The sequence below is a fragment of the Pelophylax lessonae genome (genome assembly GCF_965119305.1).
Source record: "Pelophylax lessonae genome assembly, chromosome: 2".
In the NCBI taxonomy this organism is placed as follows: Eukaryota; Metazoa; Chordata; class Amphibia; order Anura; family Ranidae; genus Pelophylax; species Pelophylax lessonae.
The window spans coordinates 608,983,993-609,005,933 of NC_138769.1; the positions used below are offsets into that span (position 1 = coordinate 608,983,993).

At 41.8% G+C, this 21,941-nt stretch overlaps 1 protein-coding gene across 1 annotated transcript; it reads left to right on the top strand.

Moving 5' to 3' along the window:
* Positions 1 to 668: 668 nt before the first annotated feature.
* LOC309545298 (keratin, type II cytoskeletal 7-like) lies at positions 669 to 21,381 on the top strand (the record flags this gene model as incomplete). The annotated part of the gene is made up of 9 exons (XM_082244441.1): positions 669 to 1,094; positions 14,654 to 14,862; positions 17,124 to 17,184; positions 17,262 to 17,357; positions 17,451 to 17,615; positions 18,578 to 18,703; positions 19,067 to 19,287; positions 19,739 to 19,767; positions 21,230 to 21,381. The coding sequence occupies 9 exons, from the start codon at positions 669 to 671 to the stop codon at positions 21,379 to 21,381; spliced, it is 1,485 nt and encodes a 494-aa protein (XP_082100567.1).
* Between the last annotated feature and the right edge of the window lie 560 nt (positions 21,382 to 21,941).

Sequence of the window (21,941 nt, forward strand, 5' to 3'; positions counted from 1 at the left end):
ATTCTGCACTCTCCCGTTTTAGTAATTCAACTCCAATGGCTTTTGTAAATTAATCCAAAATAGACTATACGATTGTACTATAAAAATCTGTAAAATATGTGTGGAAGACTTTTGTAGGGGGAAATGATAAATAATTCTAAAATAGACTAGACCATAATTATATCATAAAAGCTGTAAAATAGTCTAAGCGTGAAAGACTTTTGCAGGGAGAAATAGCATAAATAACCTTAAAATTAATATAGTTAAAATCCCTGAAATTCAATATCTTGTTTTTTTTTTTTTTTTTTTTTTTAAATAATGAGCCATTCCAAGCAGATCCAACTTGTAAGGCATTACTGGGGCATATACAAGACATGGTAATTATTTCTTGTAAAAGCATCAGCTAATATTGCTTATACTAATTAAACATTGTTTTATTATATTATTAGCCACTAGTAAAAGTATCACAGCTTTGAAAATATAGGTGGGTTACTGTTTTATTTTCTGTGACAAACGGATGAACTATTATCATCAAGCTCAAATCATCGAACGTCACAACAATGTCAATATTACTAACTACACCCAGTTTAGTATAAATAGAGCCTAGCAAGTGTCAGTGCATTGAACATTGCTCTAGAGAGTGGACAACACCTTAGATTCTCTGTCTAAACTCTAAGAGGAGATCCATCATGTCTCACCGCTCCATCCTGGCCTCATCTGGACACAAGCACTTCAGTTCTGGTTCTGTTTCATTACCCAAACTTTCCAGCTCACACAGCTTCTTATCACACTCGTCTAAAAATGTTCACCAGCCCCAGCATTGTTTCAGCAGCAAGAGTGACCATTATGTTGGGTCAAAGGGACCTAAGATTTCAGTGGGGAGTTTCCATTTAGGAAAAAGTGGACATGGATCTGGATCTGGATTTGGTATTGTTGGACATGGTCATGGATTTAAAGGAATGTCTGGTTCTGGAGGGATCACAGCAGTTACTGTAAACCAGGGTCTTCTGGCTCCTCTCAATCTGGAGATTGATTCAAACATCCAAAGAGTTAGAACAGAAGAAAAGAATCAAATTAAAGGCCTGAATAATAAATTTGCCTCCTTCATTGATAAGGTGAGAATTGTCAAATTAGTTTACAATGAAAGAAAAAGGGTTATGTACATATGATTAAGTGGCCGACAATATTTATAAGGTAAAAAAAGAACACATCAAAGTACATGTGTTATGTTGTGTTTAATTGAAGTACTAAAGTTGTGTCCCTAATTGTACAATTTATTTTGCATAAACATCCAGTGCAGTTTAATGTTATTATGTATGACTGCCCTCACATTGATCTGCAGGTTTCTGAAAATTACTTAACAATACTTGCCAGCATATACTTTTTTTTAAAATCAGATCATTTTTATTGAAGATTTTTGAGACAAACAAGAAACATTCAAAACACAATAGAAAGCATAAACAAGCAATAACATAATCGGTACTGAGAACTCTCAGCATTACTGAGCAGAGCCATTACATAATATGAATGAGGCCAAACAGCTTATCCCCCTAAGTCCCAGCATATACTTTACTTAAAATGTCATACACAGGATGTCTGTCTATGAAAATGTGCTGCCCTTAGTATAGTGAATATAAATTTGCAATAGGGCTGGTTTATCAAAGGGTTAGAGAATCATAATTTATAAGTTGTGTGAATATTCACCAAATTATTATCCAAACAAGTGAAAAGCACCTGCACATGATTGTATAATCATATTTAACAGGAATTTGCTATTCACATTGAAGTAATGATTGAAGTAAATATTCAAACACACTTTTAAATGAAGATTTTTAATTCCATTAGTAAATCAGCCTCATTGACTTTAAATTAAAGTATGAAAACATAGGTTATTCAGCCTCCTAAATGATCCAATTTCCACATGAGTGATATGCAGTTCATTCTAGTGAACTGTGTTAATAATGGAAAAATAGATGTGTATACTCTGTACTAAATTACACTGTCCCAGTCTAAAAATATGGAAAAGTTTATAATTAAATGATTTTGTCAATGCAATCTGGCTTAGGTTCATGTGAAAGCATGTATAGTACTTGACTGAGGCTCTGTCCACCGCCGAGTTTTAACAGCAATACCAGGCTCCTCCAGCACCACATCCCCTCGCCTCCTGCCCCGAGTGACTTACAGCAGAACCAGACATGACCCGCCACAAAAAGGACCCGCCGCTACCTAGAAAGCTTGCCAGGTTCTTCACTTCTCACAGCCGCAGGCTCAAAACAAAATGGTGGCGGTGGCCCACACCCACAGCATGGGAGCCATCATTCAGGCAGCTCCATAGGGGGAAAAGGTTCATCCTCCTCCCCAGCGGCAGTGGAAACGCCTCTGGACCCTCCACTCCTTCAACAATGAGCCCAGCAAAGTCCAAGGCTCGCAGAGAGTCTCCAGGGAGAAACAATCCGGCCAGTACCATGGAGGTAGGCTCTATCCAGGCCTCAGGCCTGGCAAACCATACTGACCCCTTTGCTGCATTCCCCACAACAGGCCTACCAGTCTCTGACACAGTACTAAAGGACATGCTCCTGTCCCTGTGATCATCCCTCCACTCAGATACGCTTTCCTGTATTAACCAATTCAAATCTGAAATCCGAAATCTGGGAGAGAGAGTGGATAGGTTTAAACATCTATGTCTGAATAATCTGTCTCCTTTAATACCATGGTAGATGCTCATATGGCTCACTCTGAAGATTTCATGAGGTTGAAGAACAAAGTGGTGGATCTGGAGGATAGGTCCAGGAGGAATAATATCAAAATAGGAGGGGTCCCATCTGACCAGCTGATGCAATATGCTCATACCCTTTTTTCCACTCTGGTCCCCCCTCTAACTCATACAGATCTCCTTATCAATAGAATACACAGATTACCGCGATCCTCCTTCCTCTCAGGAGAGATATCCTGCTGAGGATTCACTTTTTCCACACGAAAGAAAAAATCCTATCTGCCACTTGCCAGCTCAAGGGCCTCCTGGAACCCTATTCCTCTGTCTACCTGCTCCCGGATCTTTCGCAACATACCCTCCAATGCCGCAAAAATCTCTTGACAGTGACAAAAGCCCTGCAAAACCACAAGATCCCATGCAAGTGAAAATACCAGATGAACCTAATAGTCATGCACAATGGCACCACCATCCGCCTCAACCCCCTGGAAGAAAGCATGCTTGCCCTGAAACAATGGGGCATAGTACCAGACCCTCCGGTGGCAGAATAGCATAGTGAGCATCCTGGCACGGTGTAACCAGATTGGCAAGTAGTCTTCTGCAAAAGTGAATGCATCTGGAGGTTCCTGAACCACTTCATCTGCCTAACGACAACATCCCTGGCCTCAAATAGGCCTTTTTTTTTCTTCACCTTTGTTCCCCCCATTCCGCTTCATCGCAGCCAATTCTTCACTGCGCACGGCCCTTAGTATGGGCCACCTTCTTAGACTTTTATTTTTTTTGCTGTTTATACCTCCCCAAGCTTTTTGTATTGCAGCACTTTACTGGATATACAATGCAAGCCCGTTTTTTTTATTACACATTGTCATTCCATGACGCCCCTCATTGCCTCTGGAGACTAAACCCCCTCAAATGCCCAGACCATCACCAACCATCCAATGTGATTTACCAATGCCGTTAAAATGTCTATCTATTAACGTTAAGGGCCTCAACCACCCAGCCAAGAGGTTTTCTCTCTGGAAAAAAGCATCTGCAGCACATGCAGATATTTTCTGTGCTCAATAAATACATTTTCACAGAGAAGCAACCCCCAAATTCATACATGAGGACTACCCACTAGGGTTGAGCGAACACCTAGATGTCCGTGTTCGACGGGTTCGGCCGAACTTTAAAAAAAAGTCCGGGTCCGTGTCCCGGACTTTTACCGAACTTTTCCCGGACACCGAACCCCATTGAAGTCAATGGGGACCCGAACTTTAAGGCACTAAAATGGCTCTAAAACACCAAAGGAAAGGGCTAGAGTGCTGCAAATGGCAGCAAAACGTAATTAAGAGCATGGCAAGTGCTCTGCAAACAAATGTGGATAGGGAAATAACTTAAAACAACAAAAAAAAACAGAAAAATAAAACAATGTTCTTCTTCATCTCTGAAGGACGAGGCCCATATGGAGTAGGAGGGAGGTTGAGGTGGTGGTGGATGTGGCGGTGACTAGACATATGCCGGTTTTCGGTAATTCGATATATCGCGGTATTGCATAGCCACGGTATTGTTATTGTGGCATTTTTAAAATACCGAGTTTCTCTGTCAAGTCTGCCTGACTTGTGAATTGATACATTTCAGTGAGCTGGATGACTCATTCACTCACTCAGCTAACACCTTTCAGCATTAAGTCTCCTAACTATAAACAAAAATGATTACATTTGTATCTTTTCCTTCCCTCTGCCAGGGAGAAAGGAAGTTTAACCTCTTAAAGACTGGATCTTTTTCTGACACTTGCTGCTTGCAAGTTAAAATCAGTTTTTTTTTTGCTAGAAAAGTACTTAGAACCCCCAAACATTTTATATATTTTTTTAGCAGAGACCCTACAGAATAAAATGGCGATTGTTGTAATATTTTATGTCACACTGTATTTGCGCAGCAGTCTTTCAAACGCAATGATTAGACTTTAATGAATAAAAAAAAAAAAAAAAAACGTAACAGTAAAGTTATCCCAATTTTTTTTTTTTTTGTTACACAGAGAATCGTGAGAGAATCGTGATCTTTATTCCAAGCTAAAAAATCGTGATTCTCATTTTGGCCAGAATCGTGCAGCTCTAATAAATATATATATACACACACACACGCCTAGCAGCCCACATTACATTATTATATAGCCATCAAGCAGTGTCTGGCCTACCTGGTGATGACTGGTCCTGGCGCTCTGATCCGATGGCCTGGTCTTTAAAGGGGCAAATCCTTGCGATCCAGAAGTGGTTAAACCTGCAGGAGGACCGGTGTTTTTATCTATTAATGACTTTACTATTGCTTTAGGCCTGGTTCACATGTATGCGGGTTGGTGGTTCACATGTATGCGGGTTGGCGGTTCACATGTATGCGGGTTGGCGGCCCACATTTGCACAGGCATAGCAGCCCATTGATTTGAACGGGCTGCTATGCCCTCATTTTCCGCAGAAAAAAGGTGCATGCAGCATTTTTTTTAAATTCAGTGGCCTTGAAATCCATCCTGCTTTTGCACCATGCGACTAACCTGCAGTTCCTGCTCTGGCAAGCTTTCTGCATTTTTTGTATACGTGGGCACGGCATTTAAAAATAAACAGTTTGCGTGTGCAGCAACGGCAGGTAAGTCGCATGGTGCAAAAGAAGGATGGATTTCATGGCCACTGCATTTTTTTAAATTCTGCATGCACCTTTTTTCAGCTGAAAACGCAGGCATAGCAGCTCAAGCCCATTCACATCAATGGGCTGCTATGCCTGTGCAAATGTGGGCCCCCAACCCGCATACATGTGAACCAGGCCTAAAGCAATAGTAAAGTCATTAATAGATAAAAACACCGGTCCTCCTGCAGGTTTAACCAATTAATGACTTTACTATTGCTTTAGGCCTGGTTCACATGTATGCGGGTTGGGGGCCCACATTTGCACAGGCATAGCAGCCCATTGATGTGAATGGGCTTGAGCTGCTATGCCTGCGTTTTCAGCTGAAAAAAGGTGCATGCAGAATTTAAAAAAATGCAGTGGCCATGAAATCCATCCTTCTTTTGCACCATGCGACTTACCTGCCGTTGCTGCACACGCAAACTGTTTATTTTTAAATGCCGTGCCCACGTATACAAAAAATGCAGAAAGCTTGCCAGAGCAGGAACTGCAGGTTAGTCGCATGGTGCAAAAGCAGGATGGATTTCAAGGCCACTGAATTTTAAAAAAATGCTGCATGCACCTTTTTTCTGCGGAAAATGAGGGCATAGCAGCCCATTCAAATCAATGGGCTGCTATGCCTGTGCAAATGTGAACCACCAACCCGCATACATGTGAACCAGGCCTAAAGCAATAGTAAAGTAATTTATAAACAACACCTCCTTCAGGTTTAACCACTTCTTGACCACAAGGATTTGCCCTCTTAATGACCAGGCCATCGGATCGGAGCCGAGCGCCAGAACCAGTTATCACCAGTTAGGCCAGACACTGCTTGATGACCTATTTTAGGCCTGGTTCACAGAGTCTGTACTGACTGACTATATAATAATGTGCATAAGTGAACCAAAGCCCCTAAATTCAGCAATGAAATTGAAGTGAGGTGGAAATTTAATAATTTAAATTTAATAATAGAATACCGTGATAATACCGTATACCGTGGCAAAACCTTAATCAATTAATCGCAGCATGAAAATCTGATACCGTCACAAGCCTAGCGGTGACATAGGCGTGCGCACAGGGTGTGCTGGGTGTGCCTGGGCACACCCTAATCACCTAGGGCACATAGCATTGCCAGTGAGGAGATGGGAAAGATCTCCCTGGGACCTGCTCTGCTCTATTTCTCCTTGCCTACAGGTACATGGCCCCGATACATTACTCTCCCTGCTGGCAAACACATGCATGTGTATTTCAACTTTGGGGTGCACACCTTAATGCAATAGGCTGCGCACACCTATGGGCGGTGTAGGTGGAAGCGGCGGTGGAGGAGGACCAGGGCCGGATTAACAGCATCATGGGCTTGGTGCTGAGGATTTTGAAGGGCCTTAAGGGCCGTGCCTTGCCATGCACCCAGAGGAGGAAGGGTGCAGCCATGCATGCCTAATTCAACATGGGATGCTGTCTCTGAAGCCCATAAACACATCCATGCATCGCCAACTGTCCCTCCTTGTCCGGCCTTCACGCTGTGTGGGGAGGTTCTGAGGGTGCTGCCTGGGGAAGCGAGCATAGAAGCCAGACTTCTGTGTTTACAAGTGACAGAAGAGCGGTAACAGTGAATATGGCCAACCCGGGGCCTATATAAAAGGTAGGGGCCTGGAGCTGCAGCTCCAATAGCCCCTACATTAATCTGGCCCTGAGGAGGAGGACGAGGTAGCCAACACTGCTTCTTTTCAAAAATTTTAAATGAGGGTACACCCCAAAAGAGTGAGAAAGAGCAAAAATGGAACAATGGGTGGGTAAGGTCGGTATCCATTGCTATTCTGCATAAGGTACGGAAAAGTCCCGTGGGATCCATGCCTGGTTCATTTTAATGAACGTGAGCTTGTCCACATTGTCTCTGGACAGGCGGCTGCGCTTGTCTGTTATAACGCCCCCAGCCGTGCTAAATACCCGTTCAGATAATACACTGGCTGCAGGGCACGCCAGCACCTCCAAGGCGTAAAGGGCAAGCTCAAGCCATGTGCCCAATTTGGAGACCCAGAAGTTGAAGGGGGCAGACCCGTCATTCACTACATGTAGGAGTGTGCACACATACTGCTCCACCATGTTGGTAAAATGCTGCCTCCTGCTAAGACGTTCCATCTGAGCTGCTGGTGCTGCTGTTTGTTGTGGCATGCTGACAAAGCTTTTCCACATTTCGGCCATGCTAACCCTGCCTTCTGAGGTGCTGGCGGTGCCCTGGTTGCGTTGGCGACCTCCTCCTCCTCCTCCTCTGCCTTGTGCTTCCACTGTGGCCCCGCTGTCAGATGGGAATGCCAGCAGCATGGCGTCTACCAGCGTGCGCTTGTACTCGCGCATCTTGCGATCGCGCTCCAGTGAGTGAATTAAGGACGGTACGTTGTCCTTGTAACGGGGATCCAGCAGCTTGGCCACCCAGTAATCAGCACAAATTAGAATGTGGGCAACTCGGCGGTCGTTGTGGAGACACTGCAGCATGTAATCGCTCATGTGTGCCAGGCTGCCCAGAGGCAACGAAAGGCTGTCCTCTGTGGGAGGTGTATCGTCCGTGTCCTCTGTATCCCCCCAGCCACGCACCAGTGATGGCCATGAGCTGGCCTGGGTGCCACCCTGCTGTGAACATGGTTCCATCTCCTCCTCCAGCTCCTCCTCCTCCTCATCCTCCTCATCCTCCAGAACTGTGCCCCTGCTGGACAATTGCGTCCCTGGCGTTTGCGTGTGCAGGAACCCACCCTCGGAGCCCCTTGCGAATGACTGCCCTGAAAGCCTTGGAAATGTTACCTCTTCATCCTCCTCCTCCTCCTCATCCTGTGCCACATCCTCTTCCATCATCGCCCGAATTGTTTTTTCAAGGAGGCATAGAAGTGGGATAGTTAAGCTGAGAACGGCGTCATTGCCACTGGCCATGTTGGTGGAGTACTCAAAACAGCGCAACAAGGCACACAGGTCTCGCATGGAGGCCCAGTTAAATTAAATAGCGGAATAGAAAATATGATCCAAAAAAAGTGTATGTATATCACACGTACACAACCACACTGGGCCCCAATTACTATTGTTTGTACCCCTAAAAGGCTAGATGAGGAGTAGGGGGAGTATGGAACAGGCAGCACCCTCAAACCTTCAGAAGTATAAGATGAACCCCAACAACTTGGAAAGGTGGATCTCTCTCACACGTACCGACACAGACTATCCCGCAATTCAATTGATCCTCAAAGGTTTTTATTGAATAGCGGAATAGGAAATATGATCAAAAAAAGTGTATGTATCTCGCACGTACACAACCACACTAGGCCCCAATTACTATTGTTTGTACCCCTAAAAGGCTAGATGAGGAGTAGGGGGGGTATGGAACAGGCAGCACCCTCAAACCTTCAGAAGTATGAGATGAACCCCAACAACTTGGAAAGGTGGATCTCTCTCACACGTACCGACACAGACTATCCCCCAATTTAACTGATCCCCAAAGGTTTTTGATTAAATAGCGGAATAGAAAATATGATCCAAAAAAAGTGTATGTATATCACACGTACACAACCACACTAGGCCCCAATTACTATTGTTTGTACCCCTAAAAGGCTAGGAGTAGGGGGAGTATGGAACAGGCAGCACCCTCAAACCTTCAGAAGTATGAGATGAACCCCAACAACTTGGAAAGGTGGATCTCTCTCACACGTACCAACACAGACTATCCCCCAATTTAACTGATCCCCAAAGGTTTTTGATTAAATAGCGGAATAGAAAATATGATCCCAAAAAAGTGTATGTATATCACACGTACACAACCACACTAGGCCCCAATTACTATTGTTTGTACCCCTAAAAGGCTAGGAGTAGGGGGAGTATGGAACAGGCAGCACCCTCAAACCTTCAGAAGTATGAGATGAACCCCAACAACTTGGAAAGGTGGATCTCTCTCACACGTACCAACACAGACTATCCCCCAATTTAACTGATCCCCAAAGGTTTTTGATTAAATAGCGGAATAGAAAATATGATCCCAAAAAAGTGTATGTATATCACACGTACACAACCACACTAGGCCCCAATTACTATTGTTTGTACCCCTAAAAGGCTAGGAGTAGGGGGAGTATGGAACAGGCAGCACCCTCAAACCTTCAGAAGTATGAGATGAACCCCAACAACTTGGAAAGGTGGATCTCTCTCACACGTACCAACACAGACTATCCCCCAATTTAACTGATCCCCAAAGGTTTTTGATTAAATAGCGGAATAGAAAATATGATCCCAAAAAAGTGTATGTATATCACACGTACACAACCACACTAGGCCCCAATTACTATTGTTTGTACCCCTAAAAGGCTAGGAGTAGGGGGAGTATGGAACAGGCAGCACCCTCAAACCTTCAGAAGTATGAGATGAACCCCAACAACTTGGAAAGGTGGATCTCTCTCACACGTACCAACACAGACTATCCCCCAATTTAACTGATCCCCAAAGGTTTTTGATTAAATAGCGGAATAGAAAATATGATCCCAAAAAAGTGTATGTATATCACACGTACACAACCACACTAGGCCCCAATTACTATTGTTTGTACCCCTAAAAGGCTAGGAGTAGGGGGAGTATGGAACAGGCAGCACCCTCAAACCTTCAGAAGTATGAGATGAACCCCAACAACTTGGAAAGGTGGATCTCTCTCACACGTACCAACACAGACTATCCCCCAATTTAACTGATCCCCAAAGGTTTTTGATTAAATAGCGGAATAGAAAATATGATCCCAAAAAAGTGTATGTATATCACACGTACACAACCACACTAGGCCCCAATTACTATTGTTTGTACCCCTAAAAGGCTAGGAGTAGGGGGGAGTATGGAACAGGCAGCACCCTCAAACCTTCAGAAGTATGAGATGAACCCCAACAACTTGGAAAGGTGGATCTCTCTCACACGTACCAACACAGACTATCCCCCAATTTAACTGATCCCCAAAGGTTTTTGATTAAATAGCGGAATAGAAAATATGATCCCAAAAAAGTGTATGTATATCACACGTACACAACCACACTAGGCCCCAATTACTATTGTTTGTACCCCTAAAAGGCTAGGAGTAGGGGGAGTATGGAACAGGCAGCACCCTCAAACCTTCAGAAGTATGAGATGAACCCCAACAACTTGGAAAGGTGGATCTCTCTCACACGTACCAACACAGACTATCCCCCAATTTAACTGATCCCCAAAGGTTTTTGATTAAATAGCGGAATAGAAAATATGATCCCAAAAAAGTGTATGTATATCACACGTACACAACCACACTAGGCCCCAATTACTATTGTTTGTACCCCTAAAAGGCTAGGAGTAGGGGGAGTATGAAACAGGCAGCACCCTCAAACCTTCAGAAGTATGAGATGAACCCCAACAACTTGGAAAGGTGGATCTCTCTCACACGTACCAACACAGACTATCCCCCAATTTAACTGATCCCCAAAGGTTTTTGATTAAATAGCGGAATAGAAAATATGATCCCAAAAAAGTGTATGTATATCACACGTACACAACCACACTAGGCCCCAATTACTATTGTTTGTACCCCTAAAAGGCTAGATGAGGAGTAGGGGGAGTATGGAACAGGCAGCACCCTCAAACCTTCAGAAGTATGAGATTGTGTTCACTGTACCCCACAAAGATTGAGTTCACTGCACCCCACAATGATTGTGTTCACTGCACCCCACAAAGATTGTGTTCACTGCACCTCACAAAGATTGTGTTCACTGTACCCCCCAAAGATTGTGTTCACTGCACCCCACAAAGATTCTGTTCACTGTACCCCACAAAGATTGTGTTCACTGCACCCCAAAAAGATTGTGTTCACTGCACCCCAAAAAGGATGTTGTTCACTGCACCCCAAAAAGGATGTTGTTCACTCCACCCCAAAAAGATTGTGTTCACTGCACCCCACAAAGATTGTGTTCACTGCACCCCAAAAAGATTGTGTTCACTGCACCCCAAAAATGATTTTGTTCACTGCACCCCAAAAAGGATTTTGTTCACTGCACCCCAAAAAGGATGTTGTTCACTCCACCCCAAAAAGATTGTGTTCACTGCACCCCAAAAAGATTGTGTTCACTGCACCCCACAAAGGATTTTGTTCACTGCACCCCAAAAAGATTGTGTTCACTGCACCCCAAAAAGGATGTTGTTCACTGCACCCCAAAAAGGATTTTGTTCACTGCACCCCAAAAAGATTGTGTTCACTGCACCCCACAAAGGATTTTGTTCACTGCACCCCACAAAGATTGTGTTCACTGCACACCAAAAAGGATTGTGTTCACTGCACCCCAAAAAGATTTTGTTCACTGCACCCCAAAAAGATTGTGTTCACTGCAGCCCAAAAAGATTGTGTTCACTGCAGCCCAAAAAGATTGTGTTCACTGCAGCCCAAAAAGATTGTGTTCACTGCAGCCCAAAAAGATTGTGTTCACTGCAGCCCAAAAAGATTGTGTTCACTGCAGCTCACACACAGAAAAATGGATGTGGATCACTGACACCTGCCTATCTCCAATCCCACACCACACAGCAATATCGATTGTAGTTTGTAGAACACAGTTTCCCTAAAATTCAGCAGACTCTGTCCCTAACAGGATTGAGAAGAGATCGTAGATCAGGATTGAGTGCAGACCCCACCCCCCACACAGCAATATCGATTGTAGTTTGTAGAAGACACTGACCCTATAATTCAGCAGACTCTATCCCTAAAATGCCTACAACTCGCCCTGCCTAAACACTCCGACCTGTCCCTCAATTCTATCCGGACACAAATGGTTTTTTCCTGCCTATCTTTCCCTAATCAGCAGCCAGCACGTTGATGTGTGCTCTGTCCCTGAATCTAAGCAGCATAATGACGCCGCTGCGGCTGCCTCGAACTTATAAAGACTTGGTCACATGCTTCAGACGGCCAATCACAGCTACTGAGACATTTGCAGGCATGGCTGGGATGGCTTAAGGCACACCAGTTAAACGATTGTTGATTGGCTGTTGAAAGCCCGCCATGAAAAGAGCGCCAAAGCATGCAAAACCCGGAAATAAAACGACCGAACACGGATTTTTACCCGAACATACAGTAAAGTGTCCGTGTCCGTGTTCGGGTACAAAAAATCCAATTATTCGGTACGAACACGAATAATACAGTCCGTGTTCGCTCAACACTACTACCCACACATCTTTCTGGCTAGTGCATCTGAGAAGAAGCGAGGAGTCCCCCTGGCCGTAAACAAATCTGTGGCAATCCATCTCAAGCACTCCATACTAAAATAGGGTAGATATATAATTGTCACAGGGGACTTCAGCTCTATGCCACTCACCATTGTTACTATCTACGCCCCTAACATGCACCAACTGCGTTTTCTACGCAGAATCTTCAGACTCATCTCCCCTATCAAGTATGGCCAACTGCTGCTATGCAGAGACTTCAATATAACCATGGACCTTCACCTAGACTCCAGCTCAACCTCAAGTGTAAGACACCAATCTCCTGAGACTTATTCCACAAAGAGGGGGTTCATGATGTCTGACGATGCCAGGATGCCTGCGAAAGGGACTACACGTTCTTTTCTTCTAGGCACCACTCATACTCTCGTATTTTTTGTGGCTGACCAATGGCTTCTTCTGAGGGTTTCCTCCTCCTCCATTTATGACACAACATGGTCTGACTATGCCGCCATTTACATTGTGGTTGACGAGCAGGACCCCTTTCTAGAATTCCTATGTGGCGATGTAATATTAAACTGTTACAGCACTGCCAGGCGTCTAAAATTGTATCTCAGCATCTCCGGGACTTCTTTTCCCACAACTCCCACTCTGTTTAAGATCCATTCACCTTATGGAATGCCGACAAAGCTTTTATACGGGGAATCTGCATCCAACAGGGAGCAAGGGCTAAAAAACAGCACACCCTTAAGCTAAATACCCTCCTCACAGAGATCCACACTCTCGAAACACAAAACGAAAAATTCCTTACTCCCTCCATCTCATCGTCTCTAGCCACCTTCTGGGTGAAGCTAAGGGACCTATTTGTGGAACAATTTGATAGACATCTCCGCTCATTCAAACTCGCATATTATGCCAATGCTAACAAAACTGGAACCACCTAGCTAACAGACTGAAAACCGCCCAAGCCAAAACCAGAATTCCCCACATCATACACCCCACTTCCAACTGTAAGATTACGAACCCTCAAGCCTGATGAGTTTGTTAATTATTATAGTGTGCTTTATAACCTCAGAGAGGATTCTAATACTCCCCAGCCCTCCCCATCAGACATCCAAAGCTTACTGTCCAAACTACAGCTCCTTTACCTGACAAAGGAGCAACTTTCTGAATCCAACGCTCCCTTCTAAGACTTAGAACTATCCAAATCTATACAATCACTACCCACGGGGAAGTCCCCTGGCCCTGATGGCCTGCCAAATGCGTATTATAAGCTGTTTGCCCAAACCCTCACCCCACACCTTAACTCTGTGTTTACTAAAGCTGCACAATCATCCAATTTTACCCCGGAGATCACCCTGCCCAAACCGGGCAAATATCCCACCACTCCTGCAAACTTTCAAAAAGGAAGGATTGGGAAACAAGGATTTTAGGGCACATTGTATCATTAAAATGAATTTTTATTTTTGAAAGATCAGATAAAATCAGAAAACACAAAAAAAAAAAAACACATACTAGATAAAAAGGACCTGTAAAGAGGTCCAGAAAACAGTGTACAATCGATTAGCAGTTGTTGAGGTAACAATTTCCATACAGAATATATAATTGATGTTACAGTTTAAGCAATCAAAATACTTGACATCAGGAGATTCCTGTTGACGGATGCCCAAAGACATGAGGTGCCGTCCAACCGGGTCAACTGATGTCGTATTCAAACATTCATATTAGTGCATTTGATATTGCTCAACATGTTTCGCCTTTTTCAAAGCTTCATCTGGAGCTGTTACTGGAATATTCTGTATATTATTGTAGGGTGAGACACATGCCTCAACATCATATGTAGATAACGAGGGGGATTGTTGTGCATTTACAGGAGACTCATGTGGTTAGTAGGTAATCACCTAGCAGGGAAACCTGTCATCAATAGCCCTGATAGTAAATCATTACTGTAGTTTAAATCCAGAATATATGACTCATCATGGTAGATACCAGACTTGAGCTCCTGAATGCATCCACAACTTCCTCCCCGGATGGGGAACCGCCACCAAGTTCCCCAATAAAACAAAACAAAAAAAAAAAAGCATGTATTTTACTGTATGTTACGCCATTTCTATATCAATAAGCAATTATTTTATACTCCAAACACAGGTAAGATTTTTGGAACAACAGAACAAGATGCTGGAGACCAAATGGTCTTTTCTACAAGAGCAGAAGACAGCCAGATGTCAGATTGAACCTCTGTTTGAGGCTTTTATTGGCAACCTCAGACGACAGCTGGAGAATCTAGAATGTGAGAGAGCTCGTCTGGATGCAGAGAGGAACAGCATGGAGGGCACTGTGGAAGAAATAAGGAGAAGGTACCAATACTATTCCACACTAATGCATTAATGTATGGAGTATCCTGCATCTCACAGTAAAGCTTTGCCCTCTCCATGTTTCAGGCTCAGACTGGCAATATGAAAGTTTGAGTAATAATCCATTAATCCTAGCATCTAGTTCTTCTTTTTTTTTTTTTCAAATAAATTTTATTGAAGTTTTCCAAGTAACATATTAGCAAAAAGTACAGTAAACAGGTTATCAAACGGGCGATATATACTGCTAATAAACCTGAAATCCAGAATAAACTAGTATAGTCAAATAGCAATAGGGACTGGGGGAGGATAAGCGATGGATAGGGGGGGGGGTAAGGGTGAGGAGGGGGATGAGGGAATCTGGAAGCAAGGACTGCAGGAGGGGGGGAGAGGGAGGGGTTAGGTTAAAGACAGGGCAAGTAGTAAGGAGGGGGGGAGAAGAAGGTGGGAAACATGTGAGGAAATATATGGGAAGCACAGTCATGTCTGAAGAATATCAATTATATAAAATATTACGTTCCTGAGGTCACAAAGTATATATATATAGAGACATGAATGGCATTCCCAATAACACTCCACATCAAAAAGGTGTAAAGCTCGGGTGCACGGAAGGGCACACCCGGACTTTAGGGCACGGCAGGGTTGGGGCACTCAGGCTAAAGGTTCATATCAGCAACTGGCAGATGTTTTAATGGACATCTCAGACCAGAAGAGGAGAAACGTACGAGGGAGATCGCAAATCAAAGGAAGGGCATTGCAGAATGGCAGGTGTAGAGGTTAGGTAGGCATACAAGAGTCAGGTGAAAACTTGGAGAATGATGCTTGAAACAAAGAGTCAATCCAGGATGAGCAGGAGTATGTCGGGTGCATAATAGAGAGGTAAGTGTCCCATTTCATGGAGAATTTGTGAGTAAGGCCGGTGAAGATACGAGCATCCATGGTGTCTCTACTGAGAAGCTTTGAGAGTTCTGAGGTAACCTCTTGCAGAGAACAGCATCTAGTTCTTAAAGCAGAACTAGCTCACAATTAAACTGTTGCTCAAAGTAAAGCTCAAGTTTGAAATGTTCTTTATGTTTTTAAATCCTTAATCAAAAATCCTTAAATCAAACACATACAGTGTATGCTACATTTAGGGCATGCCTCTGGTGATAACTGTTGCCAGTGTGCTTATGTCAGGTCTCAACAGAACTTTCACTCAAATGGCTGGTATTATAGCTGTGTAGCACGATGGCAACTGCAGATCTAAATAAAGGCAAATATTGCAATTTCTTCAGCTACAAAATAATACATTGGTATACATTTGCTTTGGTACTGTGTTTAGATTTCTAGGAACAGGCAGGGCTTTTATATATATATATATATATATATATATATATATATATATATATATATATATATATATATATATATATATATAATTTATATTCTTGGTTTTTATTGGAAATAAATAGCACAAAATGAGAAAAATGCATTTTAAAATCATATCACTAATTTAGGTAATATAGCAATATAGTAAAACTCAAAGTGAACATATGCATTTTAGGAGAGCCTAATTCCTTTTTTGATGCTTCAATTAACTCAGGGGGGGGGGGGGGATGGTTTGCAGAAATAATTTGCGCACTATTACAATAAGATTAAATCTTGTTGACATTGGCACAAATTATTACAATGTGACTTATTTATATTTGCCACCATTAAAAAATCTAAAAAACAAATGAATCCTGTTACTTTAAAGCATGTATATACAGCACAGTGCTTATGCTGTCTAATTTGGCCCCCTGTATCACCTGAAATACCTGGCTGATCCTGCCTGGTACTGCCCTCCTCCTTGTAAACTGACCACAGTTTATCATGGCTGCTTACCACTGACACCATGGTCAGTTTACGTGACTCCATCATCCCCAATCATTCCCAGTCCTGCTCTGTCCTCTCCTGTCCTCCTCCCCCTTCCCTCCCTGCCTGTCTGCTCCGACTGCTGCTATCATTTATGTGTGTCATTTCTACAATCCCCACTATTACATTGACTGATGTACCCAGTGTATGTGGTTTTACAAAAAAAAGAATGAATAGTCACTCTACTCCAACCATTTTAAATTGGCACTGGGGTCTCAGGTGGTTTAAAATGTTAATAAAACTTAACACAGGTTCAAGGCATAACGTTTAGCAATACAAATATCACAAGAATTGAATAAAAAAACAGTTAAACATTTACAGATTGTTTAGCATGTAAAGGACATTCGAGAAAATAAAAAAGTATCTTTTTACAGATATGAAGATGAAGTCAACAGAAGAACAGGAGCTGAGAATGAATTTGTTTCTCTAAAGAGGGTAAACATTTTAAAATGAGTCTCAGCTTTCTGTATTGTCTGTTAAAGCAACACTTATACCTGTATTTCTAACTTTAGGATGTTGATGCTGCTTTCATGAACAAAGCTGAACTTCAGGCCAAGGCCGACTCCCTGAACGATGAGATCAGCTTCCTTAGGACCCTGTATGATGCGGTAAATAATGCTCCTTGTGGGCCATAAACACATTCCCTAATTCATTTTATAATGCTGTACTGTAGTTGATGTACATATTTTCTAAATTTGCAGGAAATCAATCAACTCCAAGCTCAGATTTCAGACACTTCAGTTCTTGTGTCAATGGACAACAGCCGAGACCTAGACATCAATGGTATAATCGCTGATGTCAGAGCTCAATATGAAGAGATTGCTAACAGAAGCAGAGCAGAGGCTGAAGCCATGTACCAATCCAGGGTGAGTGTGTTATCATTAGAGCTACAAGGCCACAGGCATCATCATGCATTGTAATTCAGAATATATGTAAGCAGCTAGACATTAGAGTTTGAAAAAGTCATTGGGAGGAATTGTTATATGTCCACCACAGCCAATATTCTGCCAAGGTTAATTTTAAATATGTCCACCACAGCCGATATTTTGCCAAGGTTTATTTTAAAACAATTTAATTTTAGATTTTGATTTCAGCCAATTCTTTTCCTTGAAAACGATATAATATGCTATTTAAAGTTCAGCCCAAAGTTAAAATGCATTAAATAGCATATCTTCTCTCCCAAAGAAATGTAATATATGACATTTTACAGCTCCTGCATTTGTTTTCTTTTTTGGCCTTCTTCCTTTTGTTTACTTGGTAATACTAAAAAAAACACACTTCATTTCCCTCACTCTACTGTATCTCTCCATGACTTCAAATATGTCTACCTCTCTGTCTCTATTACGTTAGTGGTTGGGATTAGTAGTTTACAGACGGAAGAATACATTGATTGTGCGCTTAGTTCAACTCACTGGAAGTATCCAAGACACTGCATTTCTGGCAAGATCAACACATATTTTCTTTACTTGCTGAAAATGTTAGCATGAAAAAGGAAAATAATGCTGCCACCACATCAAAGTACTGGTAAACTGATATATATATATATATATATATATATATATATATATATATATATATATATATTTTTTTTTTTTTGGGGGGGGGGGTTGGATATCATTTAAACATCTGTGTTAATGTTTTTTTTTGCCGGTATCTACCACCTATGATAATTCAATTTTAAACAGTAATTTTATATCTTGATATAATAACAAATTCAGTTTGCTATGAGACAAAGCCTTCAAATAAAATGATGCTTAGAATAACAAATTAAATTAAAATATTTGGTGTCCACAAGTATTCAGAACTTTCATTTTTTTATTATCTACAGTTTGAAGACCTGCGATTGGCAGCTGGAAGGAATGGAAACAATCTGCAGAACAGCCAAAATGAGATTGCGGATCTCAATCGAACAATTCAGAAGCTTAAAGGTGAAATTGAATGTGCCAAATCCCAGGTATAAATCCAGAGTTTTTTTATCATTTAATGACCAACTTTACAATATTGTTAGCACATCTGATTAGGGTTTTTAACAACTGCATAGCGCATGTTTAGATGAATGTTTAATGTTATCTTTTTCCAGATTTAGACTGACCAGAAATGTCTTTTGTTTCCTATTTATATATAAAGTACAATTCCTTTGTAATATGTAATTTATTGTTTTCTTATTGATTTAATGGAAACAGAACTTTTTCAGCACTTGTTTCATTAGGATCCTTTATGCTCATGTATATTTTGTCAAGCTTATTGAACCCAAATAAAAGAAAGCAGAAGATAATCAATTGACCGGAATTGACGCATGTTATTTATTTATTTCTAGCGTGCTGCACTTGAAGCTGCCATCAGGGAAGCTGAGGAAAGTGGTGAAGCTGCTGTCAGAGATGCCAAACATAAGTTGTCTGAATTGGAGGCTGCCCTACAGAAGGCCAAGCAGGACATGGCTCGCCAACTAAGAGACTACCAGGAACTGATGAATGTTAAACTGGCTCTGGATATTGAGATTGCTACTTATAGGAAAATGCTGGAAGGAGAAGAGCACAGGTATATATTTCAGATGTTAGACAAGGAACATGCTTACTGTGATATCATACAAAGAGGGGTATGGAGGTGGCCTAGCTGTGTTATTTAGCTGCATCAGAGAAAAGTCAGGTCACCAGGATGGCTGTGCTGTGTGGCAGAGCCAGAGTGTACGTTTCAGCATGGGCCTCAAGAGTATTATTAGACCGGGGGTTTAAATTGTAAATTCCGTCAACATAAATATTTTTGCTCATCTGTCACAACTGGGCAGTAATATTCAAATGGACAGGTAGTGTATGTAAGGGTCAGAACCGAGGAGTCTGCATTTTCTTTATATGTAAGAAATACATTTTAGTTCTCTAGTTTCTGATAGTCTGTTTATATCTTATTTACTAGGTAATGTTCATAGATGTAAGAAAAGAATCTTACAAAATGAAGTTCATGCTAAAATTCTGTTCATTTTTTTCTTTTTCAGGATAGGTGCAGAGGGACATGTAAATATTTGTAAGTAAAACAATTTGTTCCATATATAATAAAAAGCTACATGCAAATTCACATACAATTAATGTGGATTCTACACCTCCCGCATTTAGTGTGGAAATATTTAGAATAGTTTATTTACTAATGACTATACATTAACCACTTTAAGACCGGAAGGATTTGCCCCCTTCCTGACCAGGCCCTATATTGCGATTCGGCACTGCGTTATTTAATGGACAATTGCGCGGTCGCATGACACTGTACCCAAACAAATTTTACGTCCTTTTTTTCCCACAAATAGAGCTTTCCTTTGGTGATATTTTATCACCTCTGCAATTTTTATTATTTGCGCTATAAACAAAAAAGTGCGACAATTTTGAAAAAAAAAAACAACATTTTTCACATTCTGCTATATGACATTCCTAAAAAAAAAAATGTAAAAATCAACATTTTTAAACATTTTAGGTCAATTTGTTTTCTGCTACATATTTTTGGTAAAAAAAAATCGCAGTAAGCGTATTTTGATCAGTTTGCGCAAAAGTTATCGCGTCTACTAACTATGGGAAAGATTTATGTCATTTTTATTGTTTTTTTGTTTTTTTTTTATTAGTAATGGTGGCAATCTGCAATTGTTTGCAGGACTGTGACATTGTGGCGGACAGATCGGACTCCTAACTGACATTTTTGACACTTTTGGGGGTACCAGTGACATTACTACAGTAATCAGTGCTAAAAATATGCACTTTTACTGTAATAATGCCATTGGCAGGGAAGGGGTTAACCCTGTGGGTGATCAAGGGGTTAAATGTGATCCTAGGGGAGGGATTCTAACTGTGGGGGGGGGGTGTGGCTTCTGAAATGACCATAGAGACATGTGATCCTATATAGCAGGATCACAAGGGCTCTATGATCATCCCAGGGTGAAGGAAAACACAGCCGACCGTCCTTCTCTCTCAGCGGGGTCAGGTGGCAATTGGAGCTGCCTGCCCCATGCATCGGCTTCCCCACTGATGATCGGGAGCAGGAGCGTGCCGCCAGCAGCACGCACTCGCCCCCTAGCTGCCATCAGGCAACCGACGTATACCTGCCGCAGTATATATGCGGTAAGCGGTCGGCAAGTGGTTAATTACTATTAATTATTTTTACCACAGATACTATACTCTGAACTAATATGTAACAATATTTTTTTGGGTTAATAATACTGTGCACAGATCATGATATGCAGTTTCAGTTTCAGCCAATCACAGACCATCTGAAACTAACTACACCTATCTTTATATTCTAAAATATAGAGATAGGAGGACTGGGGGGATGGATTAATGAATCTTTTATAAAAGTATACTTGCCCTTGAAGAAAATTTGAGTAGATTTGCTTGCTTCATAATAGTGCATTGTCCTCTGAAGTGACATTGCCTGAACATGTATTTACATATTGCCTGGAATAGCAAAGCTTACTATATTGACATATCTTATCGATTTGTTTCAGCTGTCCTGCACTCCAGCACTGGAGGAAAACATCATTCCTCAGGAAAGTCCCATGAAGCTAGTGGCCACCACCACCATCATAAGAGAGGATTCAGCTCCAGAAGCCATGTCCCCATAAGCAAGCACCACTCCAGCCATGCACATCACTGCTAAAGTGAAGACCAATATAGAGAAATGATGAGGCTGCTCAGTCGATGCCTGGCATAAAAGCCTACATAGAAATGTAGAAATCTCTTTTGGAAAAAAAAAAAAAAAATAAATCTCCTTTTCATATTATGTCTATACTGTATATGAATTAGGGGTGCTGGCTTGCTTATTAGTGTAGTAAATATAATGTTTGATGTATATATTTGTGACATTGTATGCTGTAAAAGGCTTCAATAAACAGTAATGCATGTTCTAGTTCTAGTTTATGCATGTCCTAGTAATGCACCTGATGTGCTTATAAATACTGACACCAGCTCAAATTACATTTCCCACAAAACATTTACAGTAGTTGATGATTTGCAAAACTAATTTTGACCACTGGGAGTATAAAAAGGGATAAATAGACAAGCTCAGCTCATTCCCCATTTAGAATACCCTCATTTATACAGAAAACACACATTATGCATGTTGGCTAAGCATGCTTCCTGTCCCAGTAAAGTGTACTGTTTAATGTGCCACACACACACACACACGCACTTTATTGCATGCCCTGGTAGATGCAAAAA